Consider the following 23,812-nt stretch of genomic DNA (forward strand, 5'->3'; position numbering starts at 1 on the left):
GTTGTTTTAAGTACAAAATTTCCATGTATGCCGCACTGAGCTTATTGGAGGCGGGACACGGTACAAAAGTAATATAAGCTACAAATGAAAAGTCACAAAACATTCAAGTTTGCCAAGCAACGGCACTGTTGTTAGACAACATCTCTCGAAACCACAGGTTAATGGTGTTATTTGATCATGAGCAAAAGGTGTGGTGTGGTCCATTTGATTTTCTTCAAGTGTGCTTAACATTTATGGACATCTGCTCTAGGTCAACTGCTCCTCTTCCACCAGTGATATCAGGTTATCAAATGCAAGACACATTTGGAAAATCACACTACCAGGGAGTGGAAGTTATATCATACAGCACAGAGGTTCCACACAAAACTGCATTTACTCTTGGAAGTGTGCCGTGTTTATGGGCAGGCCCCATACTTCAATCCAAAGAGCTAATTCATTAATAGAAACCTTCAGGAAGATATGGCAAAAGGCAGCTTGACCTGTATGACTGCAGAGCTCTCTTAAAGCTATATGGTTGTATGACTCAATAGGTCTCTCTTGGGTTCTATCCCATATGTTACCACAATAGAGATTCTCTTCCCTACTCCGCCCATATATCAATATGGTGTTTAATTTTATAATAATAATAATAATAATAATAATAATAATAATAGTAGTAGTAGTAGTAGTAGTAGTAGTAGTAGTAAGATGGTGTTTAACTGAATATATTTAATTAAGACTCTATGTCAAATCCACTATATATATATTGCTAGATCTGTCTATTGTATTGTCCTTTTAGCTGTAAAACTAATACTACATGACATTCACTAGCCAAATCCTGTTTTTCTTAAGGGTTTGTTTGTGTTTCGGTTTTTTTGCACAAAAACCTTGCTTCTCCCTAGTTAAAATTTCCATCTGTGGCTTCAGTTTTAGAAGCCAGGAGATGAATAGTCAAACTGCAAAGCGAAGGCTTCTGACTTAAAGAGCTTGCTTGAGCCAAGACTGGCACACAGTCCTCCCAGACTGTGGAGAAGTTTGAGCTAAAACGCCTTCAAGTTTGGTTATTTTATGGAGTTTGAGAAGAGTTTATGTAGTCAATCCATCATTGACAAGCAGCTACAGATTTCAGAGATTCGGCAGAGTAGAAATAGAAAACTGGCCATGTGCTGTTGTTAGGCCTCGGCCAAGCTTGAAAACAAGCACAGCAGTTGGAGCCTGTTTCCAATGGTGACTGGTGGCCGTTGGGACTGGTAGGGAGGCAGGAAGACCAATAGAAGGTATAACCATTGTGAAGCTTCAGGGAATCGGCTCCCCCCCCCCCGGGGCAGTAGATAAGCAAAACAAAGGAAAAGGAGTCTTCTTACCAGTTAGAAACTTTAATGATCACAGCGAGAGAACAAAGAAACCATTTCCTAGGAATGGCGGTGCTCCCAATTAAGAGTTTCACCCACTTCTTCCTTAGTCACCCAGGTCACAACTGCATCTTGTAACCTGAGTTTGTAATCTCTGTGCTTTCTGTTCTGCCACCTTAATCAGCTTTTCTGGTGGAGGAATGCTTTCCAGAGACAGTGAATCTGTTAACTCTCTCTCTCCCAGTGCTTCTTCTCCTAGCTGTTCCCCATCCAGTGTTTCCCAGCTTCTGCCTTCTGAACTGTGCCCTTCTGCAAACCAAATCTATACTTGTCCTCCTGCTCCTGGGAAGATTCAGGATCCTGATCAGGAGCAGGGGTAGTGGGAGGCTCCCACCATTCCTCCTCAGTGCAGCCCTCCTCAGCACTGTCCCTGACAGCCAGTGACAGGCAAAGCGAACTTATCCTAGTTTTGTCCCCATCCTCCTCCCTGTCTAGAGTTACCTTGGAATTCCACCTCAACACAGTCATGGGAAAAATAAAACACCCTCTTTTGAGTTGTGTTGTGTTACATATCAGGACAGATAACAATCATCTGTTCCTTAGCAGGTCTTAAAATTAGGTAAATACAACATCTGATGAACAACAACCCATGACATTACACCGTATGGGGCTTTATTTCACCCAGGTCAAAGACTCACTTTGCCACACCCCCACGCACATTTGCATACAGCCTCAATGGTGCCCCTCTTGAGGCTTCACCAGAGTCAAAATCCCGGCTAGCTCATCTGTAGCTACAGTTCTACCACCCCTTCATGTGCTGCAGCTGACTTAATCCATGAAATGTTGTGCCACAATAAATCTAGTCTGCCTCAAGACTCTGCTGTTTTTCCCTTTCCCTTTGTTGGGACTTTCTAGGGTCTGGATAGCCCTGTGAAGTCACTTGACACTAGTCAGGCTGGGCCTAAGGAGCTAAATCTGCTCTGTTGCTGCTGGAGAACTAGAGTGCTAGTGGTGCAGAACTTACAGGGCCAGCCCTGCCCATAGGCACTGTGGACAACATTTCCCTTTTTTAAAGGGAAATTCCCTTATTCTGAATAGGATTCCTCGCAAGAAAAGGCAAAAGTTGACAGCCATGACTGTGGAGCAGGCAGGGAGTGGTGGCAAGGTACTGAAGTACAGAGTGCCACACTGCCTGTCCTGAGTCTTCTAAGATTCAGCTGCCCACCCAGGCAGTTTCTGTGCTTTGAAGGGGTGGCAGTCATCTTGTCCTTTGCCTCAGGCAACAAAATTTCTTGGGCCAACCCTGAAAACTTAAGGCTTCCATCTGTTCTTTGGCCTTTCGTGTCAGTCTGTTTTGAAATCTCATACGTCATAGTTCTTCTTGTGCTGGGGTAGAGTGTGGGGGCGGGGAGTCACATGACGTCATTTATGCTCCAAGCCATCTTTTGCAGGACTCTTCAGGCCTGTGGGAATGGTGGATGAAATAAAAGGAAAGCTAACTGAATTTTGGTTAAATGACTAGTTTACTTTCCAGTCTGTGACAACATTCCCTAAAACATCACTGCCCTCCTTGCTCATGTCCTTCAGTTTGACAGAATGTTTTGCACAAGTAACGGATTTTAAGTTTTTGGCCACAAATCGACTTACACTAACACATTAACCTCCTTGTCCCAAAGCAGAGCTCGCAGGTGTTCCTTAGTATATGTTTGGAATGCATGGCCTTGAATTTTACAAGGGTTTGTTGCCAATTTTTTAAATAGAATCAAGCTTGCTTGCAAGTCTGTTTCAGGTATGTGCTCTAACAAAATCATCTCCTGGCTGAAAATTGTTGGTCCCCCCACCCCTCTGAAGATGGAATTCATTTTCTCTTGCAAAGCTGCCTAGGTTAAGTGGTCACTGGCCAGGGCCTAGACTCCAATTTGATCTTGTTTAGAGCTTTTTTTATATATAATCTTTCCAGTGAAGCTGGTCCTTAACCATATGGCCAGAATTCAGTGGTAGAATGCATGGTTTGCATTCATGATGTCTCAGACTCAACCTCTGGCCTCTCTAGTTAAAGGATTTCCAGTACAAAGGATGGGAAGCAGGTTACACGTGTGTGTGTGTGTGTGAGTGAGTGAGAGAGAGAGAGAGAGAGAGAGAGAGACTGAGCTCTGGAACTTTTGTGTCTCATGTACCTAGCAATGTCCCATTTGGAAGGAATTTTCTGGAATCCTAGAAAAGCAACTTCCAATCCAGGAAGCCCGTTCAAATGGTTTGAAGATAAAATGCCCCCTTATCTTTTGCGGTTATCCCTGTCCATTATAACTGCCTGGTGTGTGATTTACAGTGCTGTCTTACTCACAATGTCCATTGAGTGTGATGGGCCTATGTGCGCAGGATTGCAGTCTTGAATTCACTCCCTCTTTTTGACCCTGCTAAAAACAAGGCTCCATCTCTCAAAACCCGTGTGTAACTGGGATGACCCTTAATCACAGTGGAGTTTGCAGTACTGTAGTTGTGTTTCTCTGTTGAGCAAATGTGTGCAAATTTCAGGTCTAATGTAGAGTGCAGAAGCTCCCAATAACTTTAAATGCATGAACAGCACATACTAGAATGTCTCTGAAAAGTCACTCTGGTGCCAGGATGTGGTCATTTGTGATCTCAGCATGTATTCAGGCACTCTCCAGAACAGTTAACTGCTCTTAAATCTCCTGAAAAGGTCACTGCACTGATTTTATTAGCCACTGTATAAGTATCATTTTTTAAAAAAAATAATACAGCATTGTGTGAATAAAATTACAGGTTGCTCACACACCTTTCCTTTTCTTCCCTCCTTATATTTTAAATAAGGTTCACTGGGAAGAGATGGAGAGTTCAGAAATAATACCAGTACTCTCCCACCCCCAATTTCTCTACTCAGTCTTGGCAGCATCAACTGCAAGATGACTACAAGTTTTGAGAGCCATGAATTGCATGGACTCCGTCTGGTTCTCTGGGAAAAGAGCCTTCATATGGAAGTGGTTAATTAATGAAGTCACAATCTGGTTCCTTTTTCCATTGAGGAAGAAACCTATGCCAGTGCTATATTGCCCATGCCAAATACAGTCTCTCCCAAACTTTCAAACTGGTGTGTACAACCAAGGCTCAATAAAACAAAGTCCATATTGTGACATTTTGTGGTGATGTCATAAACCCTACCGATCATAGACAAATGGTGTAAGATCTGTAGATAAATCATTAAGGATCAATCCTATGCACACCTACCGCAGAGTAAGTTCAACTGAACTCATTGGGCTTAGTTTTGAGTTGACACGTTTAAGCTCACATACCATGCCAAAGTTTTGTTTTTTAAACCCATAGCTACTTAGCACTAAGCACAGGTTGTCCACCTCAGATTTAAAACCTAGATCAGGGGTCTGCAACCTGCGGCTCCGGAGCCGCATGTGGCTCCGGGGCAGATACTAGCGAGGGGAGGAGGCGCATTGTGTGCCCCGACACTCCCCACTGTGGTGGGCGCTGTACTGGCTGTGATGTCGCATGGGGGCGGTGCGTGCGTTAGTCACGCACCGTCCCGACGTCACCTTCCCGGTTTTGCGGCTCCCAGTTGTTTTTTTCTTCGGAAACGGGTCCAAGTGGCTCTTTTTGTCTTAAAGGTTGCAGACCCCTGACCTAGATGAAATTGTGATGGAAATGCCACACCACCCGCATGAATACTACAGAAAACACCTGCAGCAATCTGCAGCAATTATGCCTAAAATGCATCTGCAGCAATTATGCCTAAAATGTGGAACAGCCCTAAAACCTAGTAGCAGTGTGATCCACTGAATCTGGTTACCTCATTGACAGTTCAAATCTTACCTGAAGGCTGATTCTGTGGTGGTGGGAATCCTTTATTAAACTGTAATAATTGCTTAGTGAGGTGCACATTCCCATAACCACAGGCTCCATTCCCTATTTAGCTGGGCACTGTAAAAGTGGGTGCCCAGCTGAAGGCTTCACCACCTCAATATTACCCTGGAGTGAAAAATAAATAGGAAAAGTTTGAAACATGCTTTTGTGAATCAGCCTTCTTGCTTCTTGCAGTTACCATGGATTTCTATACGAGTATGTGTGTGAAACAGTGCGAAGGATTCCAGAAAGTATAAGGACAACGAAAGATGCTTCTAAGTTTGAACAATTTACCACAGCAGTTACTACCCAGTGTATGTGGATGACTATGGAGGTTTGGTGGGTTTTGGAATGGGGCGTGGAAGTTATAATAGAAATGTTCCCTATCATGCGTCCTATTTTGTGATGTATTATGTGAGGAAGATTGAAATATATGTGTGCGAGATTATGCAGTGGACATTACTGCACCATTAAAAAAGTTTAGGAGGAATCATGTGCTCATTGCATGTGTGAAAGACAGCAAAAAGTTAGGTTAAGGAGCCTGGGACTTAATGCCTATGCGAAATGTTGATGAAAACACACGTGCGAGTTTCTTCCAAGTATGAAATCACTGCTTTTTCACATAACTTGCTCTGGAATCAGTTAAAACGCTGGAAATCCTGTACTTTTGTGGCACAGGTTTTACTCGCCAACCAGGATCAAGGAATACGGAAGGATAAAGAATCACAGCGGGGGTACATATGTATGTGTCAAAAAGTACCCGTATGAACATCTATACAGTAGGCTTTGATGTGAGGACACCATGGAAGGGTGATAAGACAACTGTGCTCTGTCATAATTAGTTATGTAGGTCCATATATCTGCATACAATGGGCGGGTGGACATGGGTGGACATGGTAGCCTCTACAATACTCCATCATCAGGACTACCGTGTGGCAATGAGGGCAGCAAAATAGGCATACTTTGCTGCCTCTGTTGCATCCTTGAACTCTCCAGTAGGGGCAAACTTTGGTAATATTGTGCCCTGGGCAAGGTCAAAATTTGTCATCTTCCTCCCTCTCTCCTTCTGTTCTGTGCATGCTCTCAAGTCATAGTTTTGCACCCCCTTGGGTTGGTGCCCTGTGCAGGGGGACCACTGCTCTCCAGGGAGGTCTGGAGATAGTTTTCTGTGGAGGGCACACCAGAAAAGCCTTGAAGGTCCACTGTGACACGTTTGCCCAGCACTTTTGAGGATAAAGTCACATGCCTTCCAAACAACCTTGATGTATGCCATTTCCTCTCCTGTATGCCATTTCCCACTACTTCTATACTACATGACTTTGGGTGCATCTTGTATTTGAGCTTACTACTGTGTCTTGGGCTTACTACTGCGGTTCACTGTTTCCGTGATTCTTGTGAGCCCTTCCGTGTCCATCTTTGGGTGAAGAAAGATGGGAGATAAATAATACACACATTTACAAATTAAGAGTGAGCACCAGAGGCAAAAAGCCTCAAAGGTTAAAAGAAAAAAGTCTGTGCTGCTTTTTTTGGGGGGGGGTGTGGAGGGGAAAAATATTTTCCACGTAGTAAATTAAATTAATTTCACATAGCAAATTAAATTAAGAATTTCCCCCCTCTCCCTCTTCTCTCCCTTTCCCTTGCATGTCTTTTTCTTTTTCACATCTCAGGACTTTGTTATAGCAATCCAATAAGAAATACGGAATAAAATAATATGTAATAAAAGGGGTGGGGGGTGGGAAACAGCTATTACTTCATGTTGTAAGATCTAATTCACTGGGCGGTCTCTTGTGAATGTGCTTTTCCTTTATGAGGTAATGTGGCGTGTCTTGTCTTTTACACTGTAAACCTGAGGGAAGGGAATATATTCCCCCCCCCCCTTTTAAACTATCTGTACATAAGCGGCTGTGGGAACCCCCCCTTTTTTAAATAAACACATCCTCTAAGGAAGCAAGCAGCTAAATAAAACGATTTCTAAATCCCTGGATTGAAAGCCGCGTATAAACGACACCCTTCACCCAGGTCGTCCGCCTCAGCGAACTGGAGACCGAGAGCGAAAGGCGCTTTTAAAGCCAACCTGAGACGAAGAAGGTCGCTCGTTTTCCCCGCCCTCCGCGAGCGAATCCCGCCCCTAGCTCCCCCCAACCAATCAGGCTCGGATCTGTCAGCGATTGAGCTCGGGGCGGGGGCCAGGAAACTCTGTGGGCGGGGCTCCGGGCGGTCACGTGGCGCAGGCGAGGCGTGAGGGGAGCCCGGCAAGATGGCGAAGGTCTCGGATATGTACGATGTCACTTGGGAAGGTAACTTGCCGGCCGCCCGGCCGCGGCGTGTGTTGGCTCGGCGGGGGCGAGAAGGGGAGGGCGCGATACGGGCAGACCCAGGGTGAGGTGTGGGCGCAGCGACAGCGGCTCTGGGGCGGGGGAGAGGCGCCCGCCCCTTCGGAAGGATAGCCGAGGCCTTGCTAGCGCCTCCCCTCGCCAGGCGAAAAAGCCTCAGCAACTTCACCGTCTCTCTCCCCCCCCCCCCACCGCACAGTTGGTCTGGGAGTACTTTAGGTGGTATTCTCGAAGCTGATCTACGCACAGAATTAACCCCATAATGGCTTGCGGGGCTGCTTACCTGGTGGGATTTGCGTCCGAATAGGAACGTGGGTGGCGTTGTGGGTTAAACCACAGAGCCTAGGACTTTACGATCATAAGGTCTGCGGTTCGAATCCCCGCGAATCTCATCTCATCTCTCCTTTGAATTTACAAGGTCTTTAGCTGCAGTCTGCAATATGGGGATGATTCCTTTAAGGATTACAGTAAGATAATGTGTACAAGGTGCTTTGAAAAGTGCTATTTAGGTGACAATGATTCCTAAGTGGTTCAACAATGGATAAAGTTGTGAAAGAAGTGTATGCAGCCTCTTGATAGAGTCTCAATGAGAGGCTAAATAAAAGTAAGTTGTTATTGTTGTTAAGTATATGATATATTACATTGGATGCCACACTGAATACAATAAGCCCACAATTTATGCAGGGTGGTGCTGTGGGTTAAACCACAGAGCCTAGGACTTGCCGATCAGAAGGTGGGCAGTTCGAATCCCCGTGACGGGGTGAGCTCCCGCTCCTCGGTCCCTGCTCCTGCCAACCTAGCAGTTCGAAAGCACGTCAAAGTGCAAGTAGATAAATACCTCTGGCGGGAAGGTAAACGGTGTTTCCGTGTGCTGCTCTGGTTCACCAGAAGCGGCTTAGTCATGCTGGCCACATGACCCGGAAGCTGTACGCCGGCTCCCTCAGCCAATAAAGCGAGATGAGCGCCGCAACCCCAGAGTCGTCCGCGACTGGACCTAATGATCAGGGGTCCCTTTACCTGTCCCTTAATAGGAATGTAGGGAACTGTGATCTCAAGAAGTTTAAAGCCTTCCTTTTTCACCTGTCCTGTCGTGGTCACAGTTTTTCACCTGTCCTGTCATGGTCACAGCGAACACAAGGACAGATTTAACTTTCCCCCCTAGCATGAGTGTAGCCAGGATTTATGTTAGGCGGACAGAATACTCCCCTGTCACCATCCTCTGCCTGGCTCTGTAGCAGATTCGGAATGAAATGTCTTGACAACAGTTGTTTTAAATTACATTTTTTGACCCCAAGTTCTCAGAAATATCTGTCATAATTTTTCTACAATGTATACTTTTAGTTAAGCGTTTTTTATTTATTTACTTGATTCGGGAGGCAGCTGCCCCCCCTGGCTACATATACCCCTAGTCCTGTTTATCAGTGAATTGAGATTTTTCTTCTTCATTAAACCCACTTTGGAGATTGAGGGTGCAGAGCTTGGGGGCGAAGGTGGAGACTCTTCCCCCATCTTCCTTCAGGACACTCATCTTAAAATTATCTCCTCTGAAAAGCCATTTCCTTTCATCCTTTTTCCTAACTAAAGATTGATAAATCTACACCTTTACCGTCACCCCTTCATTGGCTGTTGGCCTCCCCCCACTGTTAAAATTTGGGATTGTATGCTCTTTGGGGCAGGGAACTTTGGCGCTGGGGGTCAGAGAGAAGATAATGAAACTTTGTAAAATGCCAGGTGCAGTGATGGGGCTTTATAAGTAATGTATTAGCAAGGGCCTGTGAGCAGCAGCTGAATAAATCCGAAGACATGGAGATGGTTGTATCATTCAGTTGTTGGCCACTGCCTTGAACATCACTGGTTGGGTCGCAGGTTTAACTTAATAACTAATAAGTTAAAAGTATAGCTCTGTTGTAGGTATTTCTTTTAGATCCAGGTCCTTCTGTATGATGGATGTGTATATGTACTTTAATAAACTGAATAGAGTGAAATATTATGAGTCACTGGGGTAGGGCTTATAAACTTAATAGTGTTTAGCTTATTTTTTGTTGCTATTTTGTTAATATTGTTTTATAGATTATAAATGCCTTTTTGATTTGATAATCATATAATATGACTTAACACAGGACTTGTGATACTCTGTTCTATTATTGCAGTTCGTTTCTTGTAAGCCACTTTGGGATTCATTTGGATGGAAAGTGGCATAGAAATGCAAGAAATAAAATCAAAACCAAATCAAGTAATCATAGTAATATAATGCATTACTATGCAATAGAGAAGTTCATTACAGAGTACTGCCTGTTTGAAGAGCTTTACAGTGCTTCATGACCAATATATTTGCTTCCATATTGCAGTTGAGAAGGCTTGAGGCTTGGACAAAAGTAGATTGCCAAGGCCAACCAAAACCTGGGTTTTCCTGTTTTTCAGCTCGTACTTTCAGCTGCTACATTCCATGAGTCGTAAGCATATACATCTATAAAAAAGCAATGAGGTTGTGGTCAGTCTTAAGATTCTTGCAGATTCATCTTGTGCATATTTACTTGGAAGAAAGAGCCACTCGGTTCCAATTAAGGGCATGCGGGATTGCAGTTCTAATTTGTTGCTTTCTTTGTGGCTTCTGAAATCTTTCTTATGCTTGTATATAGTTCTTACTTGAGTGTTAAGTAAGAATTCAGACTACAGCAGGGTTTTCCAAAGTGTGGTCTGTGGACCACCAGTAGTCCACAAGCTTCATTCAGGTTGTCTGTGGCATGTCCGCATTAAATATTTATAATTTTAATTGTGTTTTTATTGCCTTTTATTTCTTGTATTGTGTTTTATTGTATTACAATTTAAATTCCTTAGATAAAAATGCAATTAAAAATTATACAGTATCTAACAGAATGCATTACAGTTGCTACTACAGGCAGAATAATCATTAAGTAGTTCAACAAGATTTAACTAGATTTATTTATTAATATGCATACTTATCTACTTCATAATGGAAACCTAATCGTATCTGCTTTCAAAGAAGTAGAAATAAAAAGCAGAAGATTATTGCCATCCATTTTCCTCAGGCTGGCAGTATTTAAATGAACCAGCGTGGTGTAGTGGTTAAGAGTGGTGGACTCGTAATCTGGGGAACCAGGTTCGTGTCTCCGCACCTCCACATGCAGCTGCTGGGTGACCTTGGGCCAGTCACACTACTTTGAAGTCTCTCAGCCCCACTCACCTCACAGAGTGTTTGTTGTGGGGGAGGAAGGGAAAGGAGATTGTTAGCCGCTTTGAGACTCCTTAAAGGGAGTGAAAGGGAGGTATCAAGTCCAAACCCTCCCTCCCTCCCTCCCTCCCTCCCTCCCTCCCTCCCTCCCTCCCTTTCTATGGGATTTATTTTTTAAAATGTATTTTATAACCTGTCCAGTATCGCAGTACAGTTGTACCTTGGATCCCGAATGCCTTGTGAGTCAAACGTTTGGTTTGCGAAGGTTCTTTGGAACCTGAATGTCCAACACGGCTTCTGATTGGCTGCAAGAGCTTCCTACAGCCAATTGGAAGCTGCACCTTGGTTTCTGAACATTTTGGAAGTCAAACGGACTTCTGGAACAGAATCCGTTCGACTTCCGAGGTGCCACTGCACTGTCATGTATTACTAGCATTACTTGTTATTGTAATTTTGTATTGTGAAACCATAGAGTATGGAGGATCAAAAGACTAAACAGGTTAATCCCTAGAGGCAGATCACCCAACTGCCAGCTCCCTATCTAAACAGCATCTATTGATAAGATACTTGAGCAGTGGGGGTAATATTTCCATATGCTCGTTTCCCATGTTGGTAACCTCTGTAGGAAGCAGTTGTTTGGGTTGGGCAGAGGTTCCAGGCCCCTAAAATGTGGCAATATTATTATTTATTAAATTTCTAAATCACGATTCATTTGACGATCACAGGGCAGTTTAAAATCTAAAAACGCAAAAATGCATAACATAATAACAAACAAAAACAATACCCCCCCCAGTCTAAAATGCCATCGATAGTTTAATTAACCAGTTTATAGTAGGCCCACAATTTATACACATTTAACTTGTGCACATTCAGCTTTACACACATGGCAAAAATTAACATTAATAAAAAGGGGCAGAAGAAAGGGGGTGGGGTTCTGGGGGAAATGGTTTTGGCAATCCCACCTGCCATTGAACCCGTTGAGTTTTGACTGTACGTGATTCTGGGTTTAAGGTGTGATCCCTGGAAATTAACCCCCACGTAATTTGCAGGTTTACTGTAGTTCAGGGAACAATCACTTTCATAAAACTAGTTTCTCTTGTTCATAAAATAAACTGTGAATGGAGATTTTGTAATAGTTTCAGATATAATGTTGACACTCAGAAATGCATGCAGTTGATGCTCTGTAGGTTATCCAGAATTGCCAAGGAACTTCTACCCATCTGTGCATGCTTGAGATAATACCAGGCCTGCTCATATAGTCAGTGTTAATCAAAGCCTCTGTTCATTGTTTTTCAGTCATTAAATATTTCATATGTGAGTTCTATAAGAACTCTTGAGCGGTTGCTGTCTGGACCCAGTGAATTGTCCATTTTTAACATGTCATTAAGGCCTAAAACTCTCACCACTATTTGCCTCCATTCCTCAGACTCCCTTCCTGAAGAGGTTTGTTTAGGCACAGAGATCTACCTTACGTCATTCACTGTGAAGATGGATGCAAATAATTCATTCAATTTCTCTGCAGTATCCTCTTCTTCTAGCACACCTTTGATTCCCTTGTTGTCCGGAGGTTCAACTATTTCCCTATCTGGTTTTCTGCTTCTAATGTACTTAAAGATTTTATTCTTGATGGTTTTTAGCAGTGCACTCATTTGTTTTTCATCCCTTATTGTCTGCTTGTATTTATTTTGCCTAAGTTTGTGTTCCTTTTTGTTTTCCTTATTTGAGCAAGACTTCCACTTTCTGAAGGAAGCTTTCTTGCCCCTCCAGTTGATTCCATGATCAACCTTTTTAGGGCATATTCTATGCAAGTCTAATTGAAATCATTATTACTTTACTTTTATTCTTTATCTTAATTAAAAGGGAGGAGGATGTGGCATGTGCCAAGTCATGAGGACCAGATAGAGCAACCTAGATGAAATATGTGTAATGTTGTTTCTTTCTTTTAGAGAGTTGGAAACAATATTCAGATTGTAGCCCCTGAAAGTATAGGAAAAGAAGTACAGAATTTGACACAGTGTACAGAAATTATTTGTGAGAATTTCTTGAGCAATTCAGTGGCCTGATAGGCATGTTAATGACAAGCCAGAATTATTAGCATTCATTTCATTTCTCTGCTGCTTTATATTTTTAAGAAAAAAATCTCAAAATTGTTTACAACATATTAGAACTTCAAATAAAACAGTCCAGAATAAAACATTACCAAAGAAAGACAAATAAAGTATAGTACATTCAAAGCAACATAATTAGCTGGAAACTAAAATATTATCTCGATGCTTTCAAAATAAAACATTACCAAAGGAAGTCAAATGTAAAATGCAAATGTTAAATATCATAACTAAGAATAAAGTATTATCATAAGCATAGAACATACTTGCTGCTTTTGCTACCAGTCCTGCCAATGGTAGTTCATAGCAGGCCTTGGCTGTGGAAGCACAGGCTCAGTGACCTGGGTCTGCCCTAAGAGACAGCCAAGCTGTTCCCTGGTCTCTTCAGCATCCACAACTTTTATAACTGGAGTCAGTCAGGGTCCCATCCTCCCAGGCCCTTCCAGAAGTTACTGCCAAGAATTCTGCAAACTATGGTTTACCAGAAGTGAGGAAGCATCCACTGCTAACATTGCACCCGTCCCCTCCTTCGTTTGCCACACTGTGAGGAAATAAACTAGAGCACTAGCAAGCCATTACTTGCAAACCAGGGCAGTAGATTTGAAACTTAATTCCACAACTTGTTTTCATGATTAAATTTGGCTGACCAAATTTAATTTAAGATGGTGGACCACTACCACCATCGTGACAAGCTGAAAGTTGATATTGTTTCCCTACAGAAATCATCATGCTGCAGCACTAGACTGCAATTTCTGCATGCTCACTTGGGAGTGATCCTTCTAAATAAACATGTACAGGGCTGAGACTGTCAGACATTTAATGTGCTTGTTTTCTTATATTAAGTGATCAAATGACAAAACATGGCCTGTCTCATATTTTTCCATCGCTAGATACCCTATACTTTAATATTCAGTCATTATTACATTTGAGAGATATAGTGGCATGGAGGCTTTAGTAGTGGCTGAGTAAATTCATGGAGGAAACTTCCATTATTTTGTGTATGTTTGGACTGTCACTCCTTGCACTACATTTGAGATTCAATCGCATTCTTTCTGCCCAATCTTTTAATTTCCAGAGGTCTTGAGTCAGGAACCATTTAGTTTTTACTCAGGCACATGAAATGTAACTCTGTGGTGGTTTTGGTTGTCTTTTAAAATAAAATCTAGCACAGTTCTATTTCACCCCTCCTATTTGTGGAAGGAATCATATGTTGGGTAGGAATGGGGTGGACTATAGAAAGAAATTTGTTTGATCTAAAACTTACAGCTTAACTTGTAAATTTTGAAGTGACAGGAAGACCAACAACTTCAGTCTTGTCTTTTTCTATTAAAATGTAATTAAAAATATTTTTGCATTTAAGATGTCTATAATAGGCAGAATAAAAATACAATATACTAAAACAAACCAAAGGAGTGCCTACTCACACAATGCCTTCTGTTGTCACCTATTGCTTTCTTCATCATGTAAAATTTATCATCTCTCGCTCTCCCTCCCTCTCTCTATTCAAGATAAAGGGCTGTGTCTGTGCTTGTGTTGCTGACCCCATATCTACCTTGCCAAGCACCACTCCTGCCCCTCCCCGCAAGTGTTAGAAAGTGAGATATGAAAACCAGGAGCTAAATGGCACCTTAAACCTAGGTCATGGGTGCAACAACGGAATATCTAGGCATACTTTTTAATAACAAGAATACAAAGCTGAAAATGAATGAACTGCAGCTAAAATATTATGTTAATTTTTCACATGGTATAGTTCTTCCTCTGCCCGCCCCCAATATTTCTAAGAAGATCAGTTCTACGGTCTTCCAGAGAGTAGCTGGAAGTGGGGAGGCAGAAAAAGGTCCTCCTTTCCTTCCACTCTGCAGTTTTAATCTGAAATCTTAGGCGCAGTACTGCACCCAGAGCTCAGAAACTGCTTGCACTAATGAAATTCCCAGGCGCAAAATGTGCCTAGAACAATGTGAGTTTCAAACACTGCCTCCCCCTTAATGACTCACAACCTCCCTGCTTCCCTTACACTACAGCGGCAGCCAGTGTGGCAGTGAGTGTGGGGCTCCATTGCTTTCCTAGCTTCCCAACACTGTGGGCTCCATTGCTTAACAGGAAGGGGAGGAGCGAGGCATGGGACGCTTGATGCATCATGCCAGAGCCAATCTGACTCTCCTGCCACCATGCAGTACCCCAAACTCCTTGTGCCACGTGCCTCCCCCTCTTGGTAAGCAGCAGTGACCTGCAATTGCACAGCAGTTCCCTTCAGTGGTGGAGGGTTAGGAGGGAAGTGGCAGGTGGCATCAGAGCAAGACTGGGAAGCAGTTCCTGGTGAGCTGCCCTAGTCTATCTGTGCCTCCATGGTTTGTTGGACTATTACGTCTCTCTTCACTGCTCCCTGCCACTAAGGGAGGTGGGCGGTGAGCTATTGTCACTCTGTAGTTCATAGCACCACCTGTTTGTGCTCAAGCAAATTGCAGTGTGACAACATCCTTATGCAGACAATTTATAAAGGGTGAAAAAAGGCATCATTGGGCAGGATATAACAGCCTGAGTTCATGATGACTTTCAGGTCCACCTTGACTGATTGATTATATCACCTTGAGTTTGAGGTGGATTTTTATGTCTGCTGCCAGTGCTGTTTGGTTATTTATACATATTTTTCAACTCAAACTGCCATGCTTTTTTGCAGTCTAGCTTTCTGTGTTCTTGTCAATTATTTATTCAGAAACTGCTTTTTTCTGTGTGCTTTTGGATGCTTTGAAAGTGTGATGAATAAGGATTTAAAACTTCCCCATTGGTCGTTTCCTCATAATAGAAGATGATGTAATGTTCATGAAGTGTAATGACTACCCTATTTTAAAAAATAGGGAAAGTGTACATAAATGTTACCATATTAATTTTAGATATAATTTTAATTTTTCGCATACTCCCTCATACCATGCTTTTATATTAGTTTAGGGAATAGTAGTGAAAATATCTATGTACATTGCTATTCCAATTTTATAATTCTTACTGAAATAGAAAGCAACCAATGGCCTTGGAATAATCTGTAGTTTATAGGAATAATGAAAACAATCCAAGAGTTCCCAGATGAGGCAATAGAAGAAAATGATCTGTTTCGTAGCTAACAAAATGAAGCAATAATAGTATATACTCATTTTGAGATGAAACTTATTCCTACTTCTCTTCAAGACTCAAAGCATGTTCAGTTATATGTTTGCATTGGGAAATATTACCCAAAGCAATTACAAATCTTTCATAGAGGCAGCAGGCAAGTTGAAGGAGTAATAATCATAAATGTGCATTATGACAAAAATAATAAAATCAAACAGAACTTGACAGGTTCAACTCCATTATGCATTAAGCCTGAAATTCAGCATTTTGTACTGCATTATGTTTTTGGCATCCATAAAGGCAGCAACACAATAATCAGTGAGCATCCGCATGCTGTGAATATGTTCAGTTACCCCAGTGCTGAAAGATATTGAACAGCAAGAGGAGAAAATTTTGACTTTAGACATTGGCCCGATTCATCCATCATGGTACTCCAAACTATGGTTTAACATAAACAAACAGGCATGGTTGGTGAACACTGCTCAGATCTCGCCTGCCCCATTTCTCCCTATCCCAAGTCAGGAAGAAACAAATTAGTCCTGGCTTAGTGCTACATGTGAACCACCACTTGTGGTTTGTTTGTCTCCAAATAAACCATGAGAGGGATCCAAGATTTCTTTTTGTTTGGGTTTGTTTTCTCCTGCCTTCAGAAAGGGAAGAGTGTGGCTTGCGTGATTTGAGCAACCTGCACCAGCACACTTACTCATTCATAGACACATCTTGGCTTACAACACAAGACATGGCTTGGCTTACAACACAAGAATGGGCGATCTTTACACGTCTTTAGCTGCCAGGCGAAAACATTTCTCATTACACAGGCTAAATAATCTATGGCCTGTTAAATGTGTGTGGGGGCTGTATTGTGATAATGTTATTATTACTCTGAGTATTACGTTTTTATTATTAAGCTGCGTAAATTATGTTCTTAATGTTGTACACCGCCCTGGGATCTTTGGATAAAGTGCAGTATATAAATTGAACAAATAACTGAAATAAATAAATGGCTTGCAAACTGAGATTTTCTGTACAACCAGCTCAAAATTACTGGGGGCGGGGGGGGGGGGGAGGCCATTGCCTGGCTGTAGGCAGGTGCACACCAGTTAATTGAGAACCACACTATCAGCTTTAGTAAGAACAATTTCTCATTAAATAACCTTCATGATCTTCCTAGAATTATAATTACATCAATTGTCTTGAATGATTGGAAAGGAAGCAGGCATCAGACTTGGTCCAGGCATGTTTTTGTTTCCATGCTACTCTTTCTGGCCAGGTGCCTAATATGATGACGACTTGCATGCAGACAGTGTTTTGTCTCCGCATAGAGATAAGATTCTCTTTTTGAATGCTACTGATCAGTATTAAAAGGTAATGGTAGATGTGCTTGGGAGTTCATGATGTGCTGGTTTTTCACTGTATAAGGGATAAGACTCGTTAGCTAATACTTGTAAACCTAAAAGTCTCAATGTTTATTTCCCCCCCCACAAACATAATTTCAAAGCTAGAAACTTTAAGTTACTAAAACAATTATTATCAAACAGAAAATGCATATACCAATTCTTTTCAGAAATCTTGATTAGGAATTGTCATTCCACTGTTTCATTTTTGTTTTTTGTTTTTCAGAGATGCGAGATAAAATGAGGAAATGGAGGGAAGAGAACTATCGGAACAGTGAGCAGATAGTGGAAGTTGGAGAAGAATTAATTCATGAATATGCAGCTAAGCTTGGCGATGACAGTAGGTCAAAGCTGTTTCACGTCTCTTGCCATCTTTATTCTGTGCAGCTGCTTTTATTATTACCTGATTGATTCTCCTATTACACCCTCAATATTATTTTTCTTTTACTTCACTTTTCTTGTGCATGCTGATGTATGGTACGCCCATAAAGCTCAACATCTGCCAGTTTTCCTGACTCTTGATCTGCTTTCCAACTTAAGGGTGTGGGCAGGGAGATGTATACCTAATCGGATGTATAGCCTGGCCCGCTAGTCATGCAAATACATTTGAGAGAACCCTTGGCCCAAGCCTCCTTGGCCAAATTTCACTCATTGGTTGTCTTCACTCGTTTGAAGGATGGCTAAGTTTTGAAAAGGAGACAGAAGGTTATTCCTGAAATTTAACCATAACTTCAGCTACGTGGAATCAATATAAGAGTTGCTTTTATTATAGCGTTGGGCATGAGAGTCTAGGGCGTGCCTGGATTTTCATTATATACAATAGCTCTACATCATTTGGGGGGATCGTAAGTGCACAATACTAATTCTCCCCAGACAGAAACTTGGCACAGAGCATTTTATACCAGAAGGGAATTGTTTAAAAAGAAAGTCACAATAATGCAATACCTCTTTTTATATAAGCACAGGATAAAGCATCAGAGTGTTTTATGGCAAGAAAACTGTATAAAGTTGACCAAGGCTCTTATGTAGGCAGGAAGGGAATAAGTATCAGTGATTTGTTTTTAATGAGCTCATTCTACTTTCTCTTTCTTTCCTTTCTATAACTTAGTTAACCTAATTCAGACAGTATGAGCAGTTCATTTTTGGCAAAGGTCTCAAAGATCAGAACGGGTGTACCCTTCTTTATTTAATTTTAGGAAGTTTTGGTCTCAGTAACACTGACATTATACAAAGAGAGAGAGGGGAGCAATATTTCTGAAATGGGTTCATTTCTTAGAACACTCGACCAGAGGTCTTTCAGTTTGGCATGTTATCATAAGATGTTACTAATATATCTCATAATGATGAGCGTTAGAATATTTTTATCAGAGAACAACTTAGTGGGGAAATTCTGTCCATTCAGATGTTTTTGAACTACAATGCCCATTAGCTTTAGTAAGCATGGCCAATGGCCAAGGATGGTGAGAGTTGTAGTTTAGCAACATCTGGAGGGCCAAAGGTTCCCCAAACCTGGCTTTGGTATACACCTGAAAGTTGCATATACAGTGGTGCCCTGCAAGACGAATGCCTCGCAAGACGGAAAACCCGCTAGACGAAAGGGTTTTCCGTTTTTGAGCTGCTTCGCAAGACGATTTTCCCTATGGGCTTGCTTTGCAAGACAAAAACGTCTTGCAAGTGTTCCGATTTTTTTCCGTTCCCCCCCTTTTTCTAAGCCGCTAAGCTGCTAATAGCCTTTTAGCTGCTAATCCGCTAAGCCTTTAATAGCCGCTAAGCCTTTAATAGCCGCTAAACCGCTAATAGCGCTAAGCCGCTAAGCCGCTAATAGGGTTGCTTCGCAAGACGAAAAAACCGCTAGACGAAGAGACTCGCGGAACGGATTAATTTCGTCTTGCGAGGCACCACTGTAATAGCATAGCACAGTCACTTTCTTATTTGGTTTTGAGATTAAAATTTGAAGTGCCCAGGAAAACAGACCTGCATATGTTGTCTCCGAGTTTAATGTAAACTCAGTGGGTGATAGAAAGGGCAGTGATCTCAACAGGGAAGTTGAGTGTGCTGTTTTTCATCGCCTTTCACTTAGTAAGAATCACAGACAACAGTAGATTCCCTAATTAATAGTGTTCATATGATGTATATGAATGAATCCTCCATATGTTCCCTGGTGTCATATCCATTTTTGTTTCCAGAGGCTATGTAGTTTCTATTCTAAGAAGGCAATCTGATTTTAATCAAGAAGCCATAGAACATAATAGCCACACATTCACTGAAGTGGTAAAAGCCAAAATGAGAGTGATTGTTGTGTTGTCTGTGGAAAGTAGATTTTCATTGAGGGGCAATCTGTACCCTCCCAAACCTTTAGTTTTTACACAGAACAGTTTTAAGTATGTGTGTATCACAGAAATTTGTACACTTGTCTATTTCATGTGCATGGCTTTCCTCTTGAATGCCAAACACTCTCAGTATAATAGGGTAGTTTTATTTATTATTATTCATTGTCACTTACAAGAGAGCTTCATATGATAGTATAATGTGCAGCTTCAATCAACATGATACACTTTATTCATACAACCATTCACTCAGTCTCACTCACCACCCTCATCAGGCATAAATGCAAAACTCAGTTTAAACATATGTACCCACCATAGTGCTGTATCTCCTTTACATTTTTTTTTTGCTTTGTACCACCACTGTCAAAATTGGGGATATCTCTAGGAGCTACAAAAAATTGCTTGGGGTCCTGATCCAGCTCTCAGGCCAGGGTTTAGCCCTCCCTGACGTAAAGGAAAAAATGGAGAAGAACAGAACTCCAGAATTGGTGAAAGTGTCCCCTAAAAACTGTTGTTCTGCCAAACCCCCAAAGTGCTTTTTGAAATTGGGGGAGCAGTGAATCATTTCCATAGTTGATTTGTTATCATAAATAGCTATTCTGGTGTAGTAGTACTGTATTGCATTGTAATATGGAACACTTTACAAAAATGCTTATGCAGCATAAGCGAACAGTATAGCTTTTAGAAGTGTTGAGTCATGCATATTAATTTTGAGCACTAATTATGACAGGTCCAGGTTTCTATAAGAAAAAACGAGAATGTAATTTGTTTTAGGTGTTTTGAAAAACATACTGCCTCATTTCATATGACAGATGTATTTTTGTGTGTTTTCTAGTCTGGATAATATACGAGCAAGTGATGATTGCTGCATTGGACTGCAGTCGGGATGACTTGGCACTGGTAAGTAGTCCAGCTGACCTCTGCTGCAAATGTAATGGCTTGGAACACTGCTTACCGCAAAGGATTCTCCCATTCTCTCCTCCTTGCTGCATCTCCCTATGCCCCCTGAAAAGCTGCTCCTGAAGCTTGAGGTACCCTTTGGAATGGCATGGTGAGTAACATAGAGGGCTGCAGCAAGAGAGGGAACTGGTGAAATCTGGAGCGTCTGCCTTGAGTGAGAGGAAGCTCTTTTTTAATTTACACAATGTGAAACTTTTCTGGGTAATTTTGTGGAGGTGCAAACAGGTGGTTCTAGATGGTCAGTTTATAGCACAATGTGCTTTTGGGGAGCTACACAATCTCTCCCCACCAGTGGTTTTGTATTGCATTTGTCCAGCACTCTACTGCAAAATTCTGTTGCAATTTTGTTGTTGTCTTGTGAAGTTCTAAAAAGTTTTGTGTTCTTCAAAGATTAAGAGCTCCTCTCACTGTTCCTCATAGGCATGGAGGTGTCTTTAAGAATAGAATGATAGGCTGGTATTCAATGAAATCCTACTTAGAATAGACATGTTGAAATTACTGAACTTAAATTAGTCAGGTCCATTTACTTCATAGCTTTCCTTTCCCCCCACCACTAAGTTATTGCCTGGCATTTCTGTAGTAAGCTGCTTTTAAAAGTTTACTAATTTTAATTCTGTGCACTCTTCCTCTTCAGTGCTGGAGTGCGTATTTTTCCTATTTATTTTTGAGAAACAACTAACAACTGTCATGCTCCTTCATGACAAATCTATCTTCCATTTTATACTGATAAACTATTGCAGTTTAGGTCCTTCAGTGAGGCTAGCATGAACACAAGCATTATGGGAAAACATATACTGAGATTTTTATTGTTTGTGTAGACCTGGAGGCTTGTAGGACCTTAAATGAGATAATGCCTACACCAATATTTTGCTTATAATTATCACAGGTCTTTCCAAAGTTCTAAAAATATTTACAGCTACAGTACTTGGATACAAGCTGGGTGCCAAAATAATATGTTAGCTGCTATGTTGTAAAGAAAATGTTGATACAGAATCTCAGTGTATGTCAACTTTTCAAATGATTGAAAGGTACCTCTCTCAATCTACTGATTTTTTTGTGCCATCTACATTAAATGTTTTGCATGTGGGTTTCATTGCAGAGCTGCTACGGAAATGTTTGTATTATGGAAATCCTTTTCGTTTTGGTAAAAAAGGAGGAGACCTACAAACTAGGGAATTTGATACTTTTCCTCTAACCAGCAACTTCTGGTGAAAGAGCTATGTAAATGTTCGAATTACGTATACAGAATTTTCTTGCTGAAAGTTTGTTCCTTAGTTTGGCAGTGGATGTGAGCTCAAGGAAAAGTATAAAGGGAATGTGAGAAAAAGATCATTTATGAATTTTTAAGCTAATTGTAATTTCAAGAATAAGAGAGTTGTTTTTCTTTATCAATACCTTATGAACACAGTTTTGGAACAATTTTATTATATTAGAATATCTCATTCTGATATTTCAAATATGACTGGGTTTGTAGAAAGTGAGATGCAGTTAACATCACTGTTCGTTCAGGAGATCTTGCCAGTATCACCCAATAAAAAGAAAGCCATGATAGAATCATGGAGTTGGAAGGGGCTTGTAAGCCATCTGTTTCACTCCTTCCTTGATGAGAGAAATCCAGAGCTAGAGCAACCTAGCTATCCAACCTTTGCTTGAAGACTTATGGTGGGATAGAGCCCATTCCCTAGGTATGGTTCTACTGTCATAAAACTCTTACTGTTAAGAGTTTCCTAATTTTCAACCAAAATCTGTCCTACCAGCTGTATATAGAGCAAGATGTGGAGAATGATAAGCATGTTTTACAACATAAAGGGTTTTTTTTTAAGAAGGGGGACCCTTTTGTATTGCATCACTTCACTCATGCACTCATATCCTTTCTTTCTTCAGTGGAAACCACTTTTGAAATATTTCAAATAAACTAGGACAGGGTTTTTGTGTATATGTAAACTGAGTTCAAGATGGCCTGAGGTGATAGTAAAGGAAGTAGGTTTATTTTTCTTTGAAATTCACAGTTAAATAAAGTAAAATAGCTTTCTGAATCAAAAGTAGTTGGTCTTCTTGTAATTAGAACCCAGAAATGAACCAAATCAAACAGTCTCTGATTGCTTCAGGGGCAGTGGGTCTGTCCATGATGGAAGGCTGTTTGATCCAGTTGGGACTCTGGTGATTTTCACATACTCAATATAATCCTTGGAAGTCCCATTCTCTCTCACACACTCCTCAAGGGCACAGCGGTGGGGGAAGCCTCACTCTCTGTGTTCGGCTGATGGAGTCCTCTGCTGGATCAAGGAGCCATCCATCAATAGTGGGTCAGCGTGGGATACAACTCAGTTGACTTCAATCCACAAAGGGCACTTTGGCTTCCAAATAATGCCACCAGGTTTAATAGCACCCAAACTATGAATTTGATCTTTTAGGGATAGTGTAACCCCAGAATGAGCATCACCCCCCCCTGCAGTTTCAGCTTATTGTCCCCCGACTGGTCCATTGATGATTGCAGGCAGTAATTTAGCACATCTGCAGCTTCATCTGAATATGATAAAATAGAGAAATACTGATGACACCTCACTCAGCATCTTCTTTTGATAGTATCAGGACAAAATGGAGTCTTGTGGATCACCATAGTGTGATCTTACACTATGGAAGAGTAATAATATTTTGGGTACCAACTTCTGGAACTGATTGTCAAGATAGGGACAGAAGCCTGCAGTGCAATTCCTCCAGTTCTGTCCCCAGATGGTTCGTCCAGAGCGGATACCATGGTTACTGGTATCAAAGGCTACTGAGAAGGCCAGGGGAATCAACATGGTTGCATGTTGTGCACTCTCACATAGAATCACAGTGGCCAAAGGTAGTGTTGTACCAAACCCTAACGTGAAATCATATCTAAATAACCTGCTTCATCCAAGAGGCCTTAGAGTTGTATGACCACCATCCACTGGAACTCTTTATCACAAAAAGGCATATTGGTAACTAATTGGTATTTGGTATGGTTGTCTGGGTCTGGTGGGCCCTTCTCCAAGAATGGTTGCTCAAATTCTTCTTTAACATGCAGCTCACAGCGAATCACAAACCCCAGGACCCAATCAGCCAGCCAACCCAACCTTGGTTGCTCTTATAAGTCAAGATGGGTGAGGATGAATCCTAGAAAGTTTTGCTGTAAGGGTGCCAGCATAAAGTAGTTAACTCCAAAATCATCC

The 23,812-nt window shown here is 41.6% G+C and overlaps 1 protein-coding gene and 1 long non-coding RNA gene across 2 annotated transcripts in view; one reads left to right on the forward strand and one right to left on the reverse strand.

Annotated features, from left to right (window-relative positions):
* Positions 1–1,326: 1,326 nt before the first annotated feature.
* Positions 1,327–7,106, reverse strand: LOC308593137. The gene is made up of 3 exons (XR_014010771.1): positions 5,962–7,106; positions 5,172–5,327; positions 1,327–2,794 (listed from the first exon to the last, which is right to left on the reverse strand). It is a non-coding gene; the product is annotated as an uncharacterized lncRNA (long non-coding RNA).
* A 282-nt stretch (positions 7,107–7,388) lies between these two features.
* The window catches only part of EMC2 (ER membrane protein complex subunit 2), a 43,990-nt gene continuing 27,566 nt past the window's right edge, over positions 7,389–23,812 (forward strand). Inside the window, exons 1-3 of the mRNA XM_081205091.1 lie at positions 7,389–7,498; positions 17,555–17,668; positions 20,491–20,555. Of these exons, the coding sequence (XP_081061217.1) occupies positions 7,459–7,498; positions 17,555–17,668; positions 20,491–20,555 (219 nt within the window). The 5' untranslated portion in view covers positions 7,389–7,458. The remainder of the gene's footprint in view (positions 7,499–17,554; positions 17,669–20,490; positions 20,556–23,812) is intronic.

This window comes from Podarcis bocagei (assembly GCF_964188305.1).
Source record: "Podarcis bocagei genome assembly, chromosome: 8".
NCBI classification, from domain to species: Eukaryota; Metazoa; Chordata; class Lepidosauria; order Squamata; family Lacertidae; genus Podarcis; species Podarcis bocagei.